General features: G+C 51.3%; 1 protein-coding gene across 1 annotated transcript in view; it reads left to right on the forward strand.

The window, feature by feature from the left end:
- The first annotated feature begins 3,767 nt into the window (after nt 1-3,767).
- NTF3 (neurotrophin 3) overlaps nt 3,768-14,887 on the forward strand; it is a 66,389-nt gene continuing 55,269 nt past the window's right edge. The window contains exon 1 of the mRNA XM_032390987.1: nt 3,768-3,949. Coding sequence (XP_032246878.1) covers nt 3,932-3,949 — 18 coding nt within the window. The 5' untranslated portion in view covers nt 3,768-3,931. The remainder of the gene's footprint in view (nt 3,950-14,887) is intronic.

Here is a 14,887-nt window from a genome sequence, read left to right on the forward strand (position 1 = left end):
TCCCAGTCCCTATGCAAACACCTTTTACAGGCACTTTGTTTCAGAAACATAGACTTTTCGGGCTCCAGGAGCTCAAGCAGCTGTCTAAGTGAGTGGGGGTGCGGGTGGATGGAGTAGAGAAAAGGAAGTAGGTGTAAGCTTTCTGCAAACCTCTCCACAGTGCCCTCCAGCAGCCGAAGGGGCAACTTGCAAACACTTTAGGATCAGCTAAGGTGTGGAATATAGTTTAGCAATCTAAGGCAGGAAAAAAAAAAAAACCCCAATGGTAGAGGACAAACATTCAAAGCTAGCTCTGTGGTGCTGGGGAAAAGAACCGAGCTTGTCTTTGCCACGTGTGGTCACGGAAGAAAGGGTCCTTGGAGCCCATTAGGCCCAATTCTCTCATTTCCTGGGTCACCATGTCATAATGAATTAACCACATGCAGCCTACTGCACAAGACCCCCTCCTTTGCCACATGCCGAGCAACCGCCCCTCCCACCCCGCAGCAACACACAGTCCATTTAACTGAAACATCCAGTAGATCAATACTGTTTTTCACAAGGTAAAGGCATAATTCATTCCAACATTTCCATTTTGTTTCTGTTCAGTGTTTCAACCACAGAGTGGTGCTATTGCAAAAGATAAGGGTGGGCAGAAGGCAGGCTCTAGAAATCTGCTTTAGGAGAGATTTTGAAAGGGGGTTTTCAATCACTGGATCTAATTCCTGCCCTCACAAACAACTTTCAGGAGTCAGGGCCTTACACTCAGATGCAGCAGGGAGAAAAAGAAAGTTTAGCAACCTAAAAATACAGTCAGCAGATGGACAGCCAAGGCCATGACCGAGGAGCCAACTTGGAGAGAGGCAATTACCTGGCGAATCAGAAAAGACCTAGTCCTGGATGGACTTCCACACACAGCACTCTCTGTGGGGCATGAACTCATCAGCTTACTTCCTATACCATTAAGATCTTCATCTATTTAGAAAAACGGATTTGCTTAGAAGTCCCGATGTTCTGCAGTTCCAAAATGAATTACATTATATACAATAACCTTTTACTCTTTTAAAAATATATATACGTTTTCTACTCCTTTTTCTGGCCACCTTCTTCTTTGATCACCTTGCTATTCTCTTGGAAGTCAAGAGAGAGACCTGGGCATCTGTCCCTAGTCTTCTTTAGAGAGAAGAGAATCTTTTGCTCTGAAGTAGAAAGGAAAACAGTGAAGGAAAAGGCAGCTTGCTTGCTGAGGGGAGATTGTCTGAAAAAGGTCTTTCACAAAGGAAAGGACCAGTAGCTCTCCGTTTGGAAAAAGTGAGGAAAATGCATCTTTTACCCTCTGTTTCTGTCTGGTTCTCTCTCTCTTCCTCTCTCCTTCCCTCAGCCCCTCCCTCCGCGCCCCCCCCCCCCCCCCCCCCCCACCACCCCAGTTGGAAAACAATACAAACTCTTCCTGTGATTGCCTAGGTCCTGGCAAACTGGCGGCCAGTCCGTGCATGGCATCCGCAGAACAAATCGGTCTTAAACAAATCGGGTCTTAAACTCACTGCAGGCTTTTCTTCTTTTTTTTTTTCTTCTGATTTTTCAAATTTAAGTTTGCCCCCTCCCTTCCCCTCCTCCCTCCAGACTGCCAGTGACCCAGGAGCTGCCGGCTGATCGGCCCGCACATGTTTTTAACCCCTTCCTCACTGCAGCAGGAGCCAACCACCTTTTTCCCTGCAACCCTCGGGTTACCGGTGGACCTGGAGCTCCAGAAAAGAGCCCCTAGACCTTGGTCAGTGGAGCTGTCACTGGGCCTGAATCCCTCCTTTGACAGTGGAGGCGGGGGTGAAGTGCGGGAAGTGGGGGAGGGCAGGGAGGCGGGCCAGAGCAGAGGGAGAAAACCAGAATCCAGCAGATCACGCCCAATCCAAACCTTCATGGTGCTGTGTGCCAAGTGGAGGGAACAACCCGGCAGCTTAATCTGGTCCCGAGGAGGACCTCGACATTTTGGCACGAGGGAGGCACTGAAGGAGGACCCCACTCTTCCCAGGGACTGCGGGAGCGCCGTCCCTGGGCCTCAGGGGGCGCTTCTGGCCATTTTCGATGTGGCAGCCTCCATCTGCCAGGATAATGATGAGGCAGGTACAATCTTTCTAGTAGTACTCAGCCCCCAGACTCCCTATCCCTTCCTACCTCCACTCGGACCCCGCAGCCTCTCTCTGCATCCCCTTGGCCTGATCTGGTAGGCACAGCGCTGATGCTTCTCCGTGTTTGACCAAATTCTCAAACAAGTCAAAGAAATTTGGATTTTTTGAACCTGGACCCCGGCTGAAACATAGAGTAGATTGCTTCGTAGACACCTGGAGTGGCAGGGCAGGGAGGAGACTCGATACTTACTTGCTCCCCTCCCCCAATAGCGCGTGAGTCAAAAGGTCCTGGCGAGAGATGGGGCGAAGGGTGACAGAGGCTACAGGGAGGAAGTGGTGGGGGGCGCGGAGATGGACTCCGCCACGCCACTGCCGGGAGAGCTGCCCCGGAGGGAGTCAGGAGCGCAAAACTCCGCTCAGAGGCTCTACATTTCTCCTTGACCCCTAAGCGACACCCCCCCACCCCTCCTCCCCGCGCCACTTCTCTCGATAGCAAATGGACGAAAGAAAGATGACTTAACTCGGTAAATTTAGAGAGAACGATCTCAGAACAAGTGGGGTCTAATGGGCAGCTAAAATTATCGCGAAATAAGAGATTTTGCCCCCTCCCTCCCATCCTTTCCTCGAATAATCTACGGGTGGGGGAGTGAGCGTCACTACTTTCGGAGCGCTACTAAGAGGTTTGTTTGTGGCTTGCCTTTTCTGCTTCCCCGCTCGGTCCCCGCGTGCAGGCTGGTGGGGGCTGGATGGGTGCTCAGCTGCAGGGCCCCATCCTAGTTTGGAAGGAAGGGGCTTAGAAGTCGGTGTCTGGGTCAAATGGGAGTCTCCGATCCTTCCCTCTCTCCCTTCCACGTTCGCGTTCACTCTCACGCAAACACACACACACACACACACACACACACACACACACACACACGGCCGCCCCTTCCTAGGTCCCCCTGACCCCCGCCCCCCTACCTCTCTGACTTGCTGTCCTTGACCGCCTGCACAGCGTCCTGGGTACTGGTCCCTGAGAGCAGCGAGTTTGCTGGGGAGCGATTGTCCTTGGGCGTGTTCGTGTTGTGGGGTGGGGGAAGGAGTGACGGGTGGGCTTGATAGGAGGTGGGGAGAGATCTAGAGCTGGAAGGGTCTAAGGTTTGGAGGAGGAGTTTGCACATTAGACCCAAGCCGCCAGGGGGAAGGGGCAAGAAAGGCCCTTCTGCCTAGAGAGGAAAATCTTAAATAAAAAGAAAAGAATAAGAAGATCAAAAAGAAATTTTTCAAGAAAAAGAACAAATAAGACAGGCTAAAGACATGAACATGTAAAATGTAGTGAAAAGTTGAATATTTCGTTTTTTTCCTGGATCTCTAAAAGGGGGATACTGAAGTATATTATTAATTTGGAAGTTTTTGATGTTTTTCTTTAAGACAGGCTAGGAGAAATGACCCCGTAGCCCCACTGGTCCCCCAGCCCCAAGCCGCAGGGGCGCAGGGGCGCGGGCGGGCGAGACGCGCTGCGGCCGGGCGCGGGGGCGGGCGGCGCGGCGCGGAAGGGGTTAAGGCGCTGAGCGCGGAGCCATCTGGCCGGGTTGGCTGGTTATAACCGCGCAGATTATGTTCACGGGACTCAGAGTTGAAGGCTCCTCTCCCTACCGAGCAGCTCCGCGCGCGGCCCCGCGAGAGAGCCCGGCGCAACTACTTTCTTCCCTTTCCTTTCTTTCTTTCTTCTCTTTTTTTTTCCCCTGCTGGGTAGTGGCGGCGGCGGGGTGGGGGAGACTTTGAATGACCGAGCTCGCGTCCACCTTTCTCTTCATGTCGACGTCCCTGGAAACAGTCACACGGATGCCATGGTTACTTCTGCCACGGTAAGAGGAGGCGGGCACGTTGGGTGGGCAGGTTCCAGGGTGGGGGGCTGAGTGGGGAGATTTTCCTGTGGACTAGCGCGGGGGTCCCCAACTCTGCACCCCGCCCCCACCCCCGTAGCGCCGCACTCACTCACTTTCCCGGGCTTGTGCCTTCCCCGAAGTTTGCGCTGGGATCTGCCCAGGCCGAGGCGCTACCGCAGCCACCCCCTCCCCACCACAAACACACACACACGGACACTCCTCCCCACCTCTTCTCCCGTCCCTCGGCTACCCGAGAAACCGCCCAATATCTGGGAAAGTGATCAGGTTTAAGGGACCTGCATTGGAAATGGGGGAGGAGGCGAGGGGAAATAGGGACGACGGAAGGGCAGCAAAGGGATTCAGCAGAACCGCCCCCCAACCCCCAACCAACACACGCGTCTGCTCCTGCAAGAGAGGGCTCCCCGCGCATCCTGTAACAAAAGGGGGTGGCAGACAGATCCCGCGCGGGGAAGATGGGAGCGTGCCGCCGCTGTTCCCCGGCACGCGCTCGGCGCCCCGCTCCCCACACTGCGGGGTTCCCCGCACGAGTCCCCCTCCCCCGGCCCGGGAGTGGGCCGGGGGAGGGGACTCGGAGCTGCGGACCTGGACGCTGGCTTCCCAGTTTGGGGAGTTGCAACTCCTCGCCTTGCGCGGTGTACCTGTCCTGGAGTACCCTGCCTCTTCCGAAAGCTTTTCTCGGCAACGGCCACGCACCCCGGGCTTGTGGTGGCCAGCGCCCACCCCGTGGCTACCCCACCCTGGGTCTCTGCGCAGATGTTGGAGCTCCGCGCGCAGCCCGCGCATCTGGGACCCCGCGGGGGAGCTGCAGGCACGCTGGCCCGGCCGTCCCTGGGGAATTCCTTGCGGTTTCTCCAGGCCAGCTCTAGGAATTTGAGGCAGAGGTGCGGGAAGGCTGGGAGACCAGGGACCGGCAGAGCTAGGTTGGAGTCAGAAAGACCCCGAGTGGGCCAAATTACCCCAGTGCCCCAAAGCGCTGCTCACACTCCAAATGAAATCTGGGACGCTTGGAAGTTGAAGGTTCGGGAAAGGAGGGGTTAGGGTGGGGGAGGGGACTCTGTTTGTTGCTTTCGGGCACAAGTGGGTGCCGCGAGAGGAGGCGCTGCTGTTTTGCGGGGTGGGGGGTGGCGGGGAGTTTGGCTGCTGTGTTCCTCAGCTGCGCTTCAAATGCATGGCGCTGAGACCCTCGCGCCGAACCGGGTGGGGGCTGCCAACTGGTAAGGAGCGCCCCCTTCCCCCCCCCCCCGCCGTGTCTGGGGGCACTCCAGGTGGAGGAAAACACCGAACTAGACCGCCTCCTTCCGACCTCTGGCGGCGGGTGGCAGGTTCAGAGTCAGAGGGGAGGCGCAGCCTGGCCGCAGCCTGAGCGGCGGGCTCACAGTAGGAGACGTGGGACACCGCGCTCAGGGGGACTTGTTTATGTGTGAGAAGAGATGAGGGTGAGAGCTGGGAGCGGTGGCCTAAACGGAGGTGGGTGTCCCTCCTGGAACCTCTTGTTTGTAACTCACCGATTAGAGAATATGCTGGACGACTTGCTTTTTCATAAAGAGATGCCCTCTCCCACCCTCCAGAACAGAGAGCAAGAAAAATATCTAAGCCCTCTGCCCTAAACGTCAGGAGGGGAGAAAGTTGTAACATAGAGGGAACTTTGCAATCCGTTCTGTTTTCCCTACACTCAGAAATTCTCCAGTATATTCAGCTTGCCCCCCTCCAGCCCCCAATTCCTTCCTGACATGTCGCACAAAGAAAGTTGAGGGGTAGAATTCAGGGCACAAAATCCAACCGCCTCTGCCTTGGGCTCAGACACTTAGACCTGGGTATGGTGCTGGGAGTTGGGGGGAGATGAAAAGAAAGGCTCTGCGAACAATGTTGGAGGAAAATAGGGAGTCTGTGGGCCTGCAGCAAGGAGAGTGTGAGATTTTGCGTTGGTAAGGACTGGATTGGAGGTGGAAGTAGAGGATCCGGTTCTGTGTGAATGGGGTCTACTTTCCTATGGAGGGAGATCCAGGCCCCTTGGGTGCTCTGTGTGGTCAGGGAAAGAGTCTCCGAACCAGGGTGTGTGTATTGCGGGTGGCCAGAGAGCTGGAGCTCCACCCTGCTCTGTGTGCAGTGGAGGTGCTTGTTTCTGAGGAGTCTGTTGGATGGGCATATGTGTGACTGGCAGGAGATGAGAGCATGTGGGAACATAGGTGTAGCTAATGAGAAATCCGTGCCGGTGAAGGGTGTCTGAGCAGGAGGAGAGGTACAGTGTGTTGAAGACAGATGGCTTGTGCATGCCTGCACAGATACATGGAGTGGGCGTGGCGTGGGAGGGTGGCTGTGTGTAGAAGCCAAAGGTGGACGTGTCTGGAAGGTTGGGCTCCTGAGGATTACCAAAGGGATATGTGGGGCGGGGGGACTATCTGTGGAGAGCAGAGTGTGAACTTTAAGAGTGTGCATTGGGAAATTTGGCTGGGATGGCATTGGGGTATGCAGGGGATAGGAAAGTGGGCTCAGACACTCATTATGGAGAAACAAGGCATTTGCAAAGGATGCTGGGTTGGTTTATGCCTTCTCCCTCTCCCTACCTCCTCAGAGGGGAAGGAATTGGAGAAGGCTTAGAATGAGGGGTGTACATTTAAGGGGAAAAGTCCCGTGCATTGGCACTAGGTGAGGATCGGGGAGAAGGTCTACTTAAGATTGGAGCCAGTGGAGGAATATATTTTGCACGCCTGGTGGCAGAGACGCGTGTTATATTATGTTGGATGATGGGTTGCTTATTTAATAAAGGAATTCATTGTCACCAGTTAATATTGATTATTAATTAAAATTTATGGAATGCCTACGGGATGCTGAGTCCATTGCTGGGTACTGGAGCATGGCACAGTGCCCTGGAAAAATTCCTTCTCGGACTCAGCTGACTGCTGCAGTTTTGCCAAGAGGAACGAAGAGAGCTGGATGCTAGTTGAGGTTTCTTCAAGAACTATAATTCAGTTTCTAGAGATGTTTATGGATCTTGGGGACCAAAGGGAAGCTGACTTGAAATGTATCTGTGGTTATGTAAAAAGGGGACATAAAGAGAGGGACGATGTATGGTTTTGTGTGTTGGGGAGGCAGCTGAAGGGTGTTACTGTTTCTTGTAGGCTGGGTGTGGGCTGGCGATTCGGGGCAGGTGCTGCAATTCAGATCAGAATGCAGGTCCTGATACATTGGAGAATTGAGTTTCTGGGAATGTGCAGGACTCACTAGCAGGAATGAGACTTGATATGTGGAGCTGGTGGGGGAGAAGCTGGGATCGGGGAGCATGCAGGTTGGGAGTGTTTGTTCACCTTTGATGTTTTCTGGGCTGTGAGCGTACAGCTAACCCGGTGTGCGTGTATGTGCTAAGCACGCACACGCATGTGCACACTGTGAGGCTGAGGTTAAGTAACTGAGAGAAAGCTAGCCTGAGGGTAGGAGGCATATATGTTCTGGCCCTCGTGAGGGGGTAGGGCGTATGTTTTTGCAGGAATTCTGTGTGCCTGAGGAAAGATGAAAATTGTCTTGGATGCTCAGATGTGTATTTTAAGTATAAAAGGTATACATAGAACGAGAGCTGTAGGCTTCCGGGAGCATCTGGGGAATGAAGGAAAGGTGAAGTTGGTGGTGGTCTTACCTTAAGACAGCTAGTGAGGTAAGTGCATCAGAGCAGGAGGAGGGTGTGCTTTTGGCTGCACATACCTGCTTACCTGGACAAGGTGATAGGGAACCTCATTAATTAGGTTCTAATCATGCGAGGGCATATCTTTGGGGAGACTTTATTTGACTCCTGACATTTTTAATTTTATGACATCGGAGCTGTATCATTTTGAGGTCCCATCTCATTTTTAGGTGAAATTCATCCACATAAGAGAAAGTTGATAAAGGCTTGGCCTATTGGTCAGCAGATCTGGTGGCACATATTTCTGAAGATGGTGGGAATGCCTTGATTCTAGTTCAGCTGTGCCCCTCTGGGGCAGTGTGACTTTGGGAGAATGTCCAAATCTCAGTAATGACTCAATGAGGAGAAAAGTTCACTCTTCTTTTTCCCCAAAGCTTTGTGTGCTTAGGGATACAAAGTTTTACTCAGAGATGAAGTCTCGTTGAATATAGGCGCTATCATGTCTGTGAACCACAGTAAAAATGGGATCTGTACCCCTTCCCAAGTTGGCAAAATAGTCTTAACACCCACTGCATGTCTACTGTTCACACACTGTGCAAAAAGAACTTCTATAACTGCCTCAGTTTACTCACCCAATAAACGAAGGCAACCTAGCCTAGATTGCAGTTGATGGGAATCTGTATTCATAAAAGGTCCTTGAACTATTCCGAAGAAAGGTGACCCCCAAATCAATGTTCTTAATTATCAGAGACATTTGCCTGTTCCTTAACATGAGCTATGTAGACCACGACACTAAAAGAAACGTGACTTAGGAAACAGAGGAAATGGTGATGGCCCTTGGCATATTTGAATAAAAGAGGAGCAAAGTCCAGCCATCCTAGGTTGCTGTGAAGGTCTGTTTTTCTCTAGATCATGGGTCCTTGGAGGCAAGAGCCTGCCTGGTTAGAGGCTTTGGGTTTGCGGAGTGCCATGCGCCCGACGCAGCACGTTGTTCCAGCGCCTTCCCCCAGAGACAGAAATGGAGGCTCAGAGAGGCACGGGAATCCACTGAAGCCTCCAAGTCCTCCCAGCAGTCAGCACGCGCTGTCAACTCCTGGCTCAGAGTCAGGCTCCCATCCTTGAGTTCAGTGGCCATAAATAGTCAGGAGCTAAGCTATTTCCATGAGGCACTAAACCAATTCTGTTGCTTTTCTTGGCGAGATTGGGCCAATTAAGTTGATTGGAAGAGGTCACTGCTGATGGGTCTCACATTCCCCAGGCGGGACAGGCCAGCAGAGTTTAATTACATAACATTTCCCATCCCTGCAATTCCACTCCCAGATGGATCAGATGTTCAGGCCTCTCCACTTCCCCTCCATTCAAGACGACTAACGGAGCGGCGGCTTCTGCTCCAGGCTTCTCCAGACCTTTTCCTGAGCAGTTCCAGTGCTCTGGCCCCAACCAGTGGGAATGTAAATCCGCGAGTTGGCTGAAGGGAGAGAGGGGGGTCAGGCTGACACAGAAGATCTTTAAAACCTACCACCCTGCCTGGAGACCTTACCAGCTGCTGTTTTACTCTTTAATGAGGCAGGCAGTTTCTGGTGGTGGAGATGTTGAACTAATGACCGTTGCTAGGGTTTTAGGTTTAGTTGTATTTAAAATCGAGGCCGTTGGAGAGGGACCAAATCTTCTGCTGGAGACAAGCGAAAGCCCCGTGTGGTGCTGCTGATAAGATCTGTGGATGTACTTTGAGCATGGCCAGACGTGTGCAGAGCGAGAGAGGAGCACGGGATATGTGTGTGCATGCTGGGGGACACGTGAGCTCTGGAGTGGCCCTGGGTGGGCAGAAGGCATTTGCAGAGCTTATGTCATGGGTGGGAGGTATATGGCTGCCTGGCTCAGATTAGACAATCATCGTATTGCTTCTTGCAGAAGGGCCAGCTTGTGGGAAAAGTTGGTAGCAGCTTCTTTCAGATCATTCGTATATAAAGATGTGTGAACTTTTAAGAAGTATGAGGCCAGCATAGATGGTATCTTGCTCTTGCCTGGACAGATTTCTATTAAGACAAAGGCTGGGCAAAGGTACACCTTACAGATAACTCACTTTAGAATGTGTGAAAGCCCATGTAGATAGCCCAAGATCTTTAAAGCATTTTTTGTTGTTCATAGTTTTCTGTAACTCAGCCTTTCATTCTACCTTAAAAAGCCGAGGAGCTAGAGAGTGCATGCACCCCTGGATAATCAGAATGCATTGGCTGTTTCATGTCCTCATCTATGCCGTGGTCCTTCTTAAGCAGTCTTAACTGGGAACCGCCAGAGGCTGGCTATGGCTCTCGGCATCCTCATAGGACAAACCTCTGAGTATAAGTGTGATTTAGCTGGAGAAAGAACAGATATTGAAGTGAAATTTGGTGTGGTCTGTTGTGATTGCTCACTTTTTTGACAGCATTTTTAGAAAAGACCCAGTTCTTTTATGGATTTGTTCAGTCAGGGATTTTTGAAAATCTTAAGGTTCCTGTTCATTTAAGGCCAGAGCTGTAGGAGTAAACAGTAGCTTACTGATCTCAAAAGATCTCAGTCCAGTGAGGTAACGGCAGGCAGCACAAGGCAGCAGAAAGCCTGCTGACTTGGAGGTAGGGGATCACTCTTGAGACTGAGCTCTGTCACTAACTCTGTCACTGTTGTTATGTGCCTCTTGGCATTCTCGCTAGGCCTTGATTTACTCATCTGTAAATGAGGAGCTTGATTCAGAAGATCTCAAAGTCCCATTCCAGTTCCACCATCCTGGGATTCTACAGTGGCCCCATCCTCCTACACAATCCGTGCCTTTCTTAGAGTGCATCTTGGCACACCCTAAATGAACTCCCGCTTTTTATCTTTGGGGAATGGCTTAGTCAAAGGCAGAAAGGCATGCAAAGAATTTGCCATAGTGTTTTGTTTTGGCCAAGAATGCTCATGAAGTTGGCTTACCCTGCACAGTGCATACAGAGTTGAGAGGGGTTGGGTTTGGCTTTTGGTTAGGCCTGATGCTAATCATCAGTTTCTACACGAGTGCCTTTTAGTGTTAGTGTTTCTGACTAAGACAAGGACCCACCTTTAAGATGATTGATGATGATAATGATGCTGATGATAGTTAATATTTGAATACTTACTGGGTACCAGGCATTATTACAAATATTGCATGGCATTATCTCAATGGCCAGAATAATCTCATTTCCAGATGGGAAGACTGAGGTTACCCGACATTGAGGGATATGTTTACAGTTACACAACTAGATGTTGATGTGCTGACTCTCTATCCTGAAGCCTGTGGCCATCCCAAGTCCATCCATCAACTGCCAGTCAGATTGTGTTTTCTGCCTTCTGTGATGTCATCCAGATGAGAGATTGTTTGGTAGGCCTCTGCAAAGTTTGTCACCCCACAGGGAGACCTGCTCCACTGGAAGGTTCATTTTCATGTGCAAGACAAATGTTGAGGCTTTTTAGCCACCTGCTGGCAAGCATGTGTCAGATCTGTCTTAGCTCCCATCGGCCCTCCCCCTTCACTTCCCGTTCTGTTGACAAGGGAATCTGCCCTTCCAGAATGGGGGTATTGATTTAAGCCACAATTGCTTCCTTGTAAACTCTGTAATATTGGAGCTGGACATCTGGTTTTGATCCACACGCCCACGAGAGGTGGTAGGTCCCAGCATTCTTGAGTCCTGCGATGAGGGTTGCACAGAATCAGAGTAAAAGAGAATCTGCATGGAGAACACGAGGGTCCTTTAGAATTTGGAAAATGGTCTTCCCTAATAGGCTCGGGAACTCCCTCCATTTACACCAGGGCCAAAGTGGTTGTAGATTTCTTGCTGAAAGTTTGGGGGAAGGGTTGCTGCTAAGGACTGGGATCCCCAGGCTCTGTTTGATGCAGAGCAGTTGGAGACCCCCAGCCCTGGCACATGCCTGCCTCATGCCCCTCTCTGAGCAGTACCGGAAGTAGGGAAACGAGAGGGGTGCTTGGGGTGCATGTTGCCATCTCTGAAGGCTGTGACTGGAGGCTCTTATTCTTCCTTCTCCCTCCGCTGATGTCCCCATCACCACTCTCAATACATCTTCAAGGCAACTAATGAGAATGACTTTGTTCTGTTGCTGAAAGATATTTGCAATGTGCAGATAACTATAGAACACTAACCTAAGGCCTGTGAGATTGTGGGTGTTCAAAAATATATGTTTATTTTATTTAAAATACCTTTTCACATGGGGTGATGCTTTTTTTCCTGTATAAGAGGACATAGCCCTTTTATTATTTATTTATTTATGATAGGCAGGTCTGGCAATGTATTGCCCCTTCCTTCTCTTTCTAGGTCTCAGACCCTAGAATTAAAAAATATCCTCCCCCACGGGCTCTAAATTACCCCTTAGGGAATATGTATCACGTTTGTAGTCTGAGATTATTTTCATACTGTGTCTAGCAGACCTGCTACTCTGGGTGGTTCATAGGGCATGTCCCTTGCTTCCCCTGGGTCCTGGAGGAGAATGCAGCTCTGGGAATCACCTGCATGCCAACAAGCATGTCCCACAATTGGGGAGGAGCCAAGCTCTCCTGACACCTAGCTTCTACCTGAAACAGCTTGCACCATCTCTCCTGGCAAAGAACTCAAACTAGCTGTGTGACCTTGAGCAAATCACTCTCCTTCCTTGGGCCTCTGTTTCCCCTTGTGGAAAAGGAGTGGACTGGACTCGCTAGAAGGTCAAAAGACCCCACCAGTTGTGACAGTTCACATATTCTGTGATTCTGCCGCTCCCTAAGCCTCACTGCGGCCCATGCCTGGGATTTCCAGGTATCCCTGCTGGCCTGCAGGACTTATGTGCAGAAACGTGGAGGGGGTGGAGGAGGGAATTAAGTTATGTGATGCCAGATAAGTTATTGAACATATGGATGAGTGTATGTTTATAAAGTGCTGAAGAAGCAAGCTTGCCAGATTTGTGGCAGATCTTGGATTGGAAGTTGGGAGCATAGGGAGAGGTTTGTATGGGCTAAAACTGTCTGTGGGTAGCAGAATTCAGTAAGCTCAATCAGAAGGATCCTGAGCTCGGAGCAAGAAGACCAGACTCCACCCTTAACTCCAGCAGAGATGAACTGTGCAATTTTCAGGGGTCCCTGAGCCACACCAGGTTTCATTTTGTTCAGGTGTTAAGTGAGAGAGTTGAGGACTACTAGCTTTGGTGATCCCTGAAGTCTTTCCTGCCTCATCCTTTATTGTGGGAATTGGGGATTAGTAGAAGAACCTGGATGGCTGGATCCATAAGGGGATATGGCTTAAATGTAAAGGGAAATGTCCTCTGGTTACAAGATGTCACGAGTGGCAGAAGTATGTATCTGTTCTTGAATTTGAGATCGCCCTGGAGGATATGTTCTGTCTTTAGAATGCCCTCCCCTCCCTCCTCACCAAGGATATGGAAGTCATCCTTCACATCTTTGCTCCACCATTACCTTCTCTGGGAAGCCTCCCTGCATTCCCCCCGAGAGCCTGTGCCTCCCTCCCCAGCCTCCCTGGGTTATAGCACTTAGCAGCCTGAGTTTTATTTGCATTCCTACTTTTCACTAGAATGCGAGTTCTGCGTAGAAAGGGTCTGGACTTTTCATCTTTGTGTCCCCCAACACCTTGAGCAGTGTCTGCTACAGAAGTGTGTCGGTGAATGAGTGCATGACAGGTCATCTGTGAGGCAAGACCGTGCAACGCTAAGAGCCAGGCTCAGAGAGGTGACGCGCCTGGCCGAGGGTCCAGAGCTGTGTTCTCTGTGTCTCCTTTTGGCCTGTCCCAAGGCTGAGGTCATGACGCTCACTGCCTGCTCACTGGGAAAGGCTGTTCCTGCTCCCCTCACAGACTCCCCACCCCATGTCTTAGCCTGCCAAGCTCTTCTGCAAATTTGGGCTCTTGGTCACAGGTGAGTTGGGTGTCACTGCATACGAATTAGGACAATACATCTCTAGACGCTTGGAAAATACATATGTAACGGTTATTCGATAAACGTCGTGTTGGTTGCTGCTAAGTATCAGGCCCTGTGCTAGATGTTGGAAAAGATGCAGGTCAGTGCCTCACCCCTGACCTTGAGGATACAGGAGCTGGTGAGGGAGACAGGGGTTCCATCATTATGCTCCAGGGAGGAGCAGTGCGAGCATGGAAGATCAAGTGCAGGGCTCCTGACCAGAGTGTTGTTTTTTAGTGTGAATGATGATTGGGAATCCTCTTGGTCAAAACACTCTTCCCTCCTGCAGGGCAGTGGCTTTCTCATCCTCGAGTTCCCGATGCTCCACCAAAGCTCTGGCGGTGGATGCTCAGAGCGCACTGGGAGGTGTGTTCCCCATGGTTCTTCATGGGGAGAGTTTGGGGCAGGTGCCTGTTGTCCAGGTGTTGGGGCTTGGTAGATGTGTAAGGGTGTGTGCTCACAGGTGTGCTTTTCAGAAGTCTCCCTGCTCCTGGCTTCAGTCCGCACAGACAGGGGAGGTGCATCTGTGTGAAGCTCACCGCTTCTCCCTGTAGCCTCCATGCATAGCTACTGTCTCTGTGACCACTTCTGACACAGGGACAGACTGCCATCTACTGTCCACTTCTGTCCTCCAAGTCCCTCCTGCTCAGTGAGAGCCTCAGCATTTTTTTTTCACATCCTGTTTTTAATTGGTCCAGATACCAGGAGAAATAGAATAGACAGCAGATCCTTAGTAATACTTTCTTTGGAATTTATAAGGGGCCTTTAAAAAAAAATAACACATTTGTTAGATGTTTCTCTTAGCCACTAAACAGAAGTGTTACTTTAAGAGGGCCTACTGCCTTGCCTGATGCATCTTAGCCACCATGCTGGGCACCATGGGGAGCACCAAAAGGGTGAAAGGAAGGGGCCCTACTTTCAAGAACCTTGAAGTCTGGGAGTCTGGGGCAGAGGCAGACAAATAGACCAGTGGGGGTGGGGACGGGGGGGGGAGGATATGTTTGGTAAGTGGCACATAAGTGGCAGGGACCACGGGGGCTTTGAGAGTCTGGAGGAAGGAGGAATCCTATAGGCTGGGCTGATTAGAAAGACACGTGGAGCAGCACGACCGACCGGGTCTACTTCTAGCAACTCCCGGGGTCAGCGAGAGCCTCCTGAGGGAGCCATCTGGTGTCGTGGCACAGGCTCTGAACTGAGACTTCTGGGACCTACAGGGCCACCTTGTGCCCTGAGGCTGTTGAGCTTGCTGTCCAAGGGCCATCCCATCCCTGACCCTGCCTTACATGCCACGCTTGCACACAGTGGGGGGTGGCTCCTGGGTCCAGCCTGTC

This window comes from Phoca vitulina, unplaced genomic scaffold, assembly GCF_004348235.1.
Source record: "Phoca vitulina isolate PV1807 unplaced genomic scaffold, GSC_HSeal_1.0 scaffold59, whole genome shotgun sequence".
NCBI classification, from domain to species: Eukaryota; Metazoa; Chordata; class Mammalia; order Carnivora; family Phocidae; genus Phoca; species Phoca vitulina.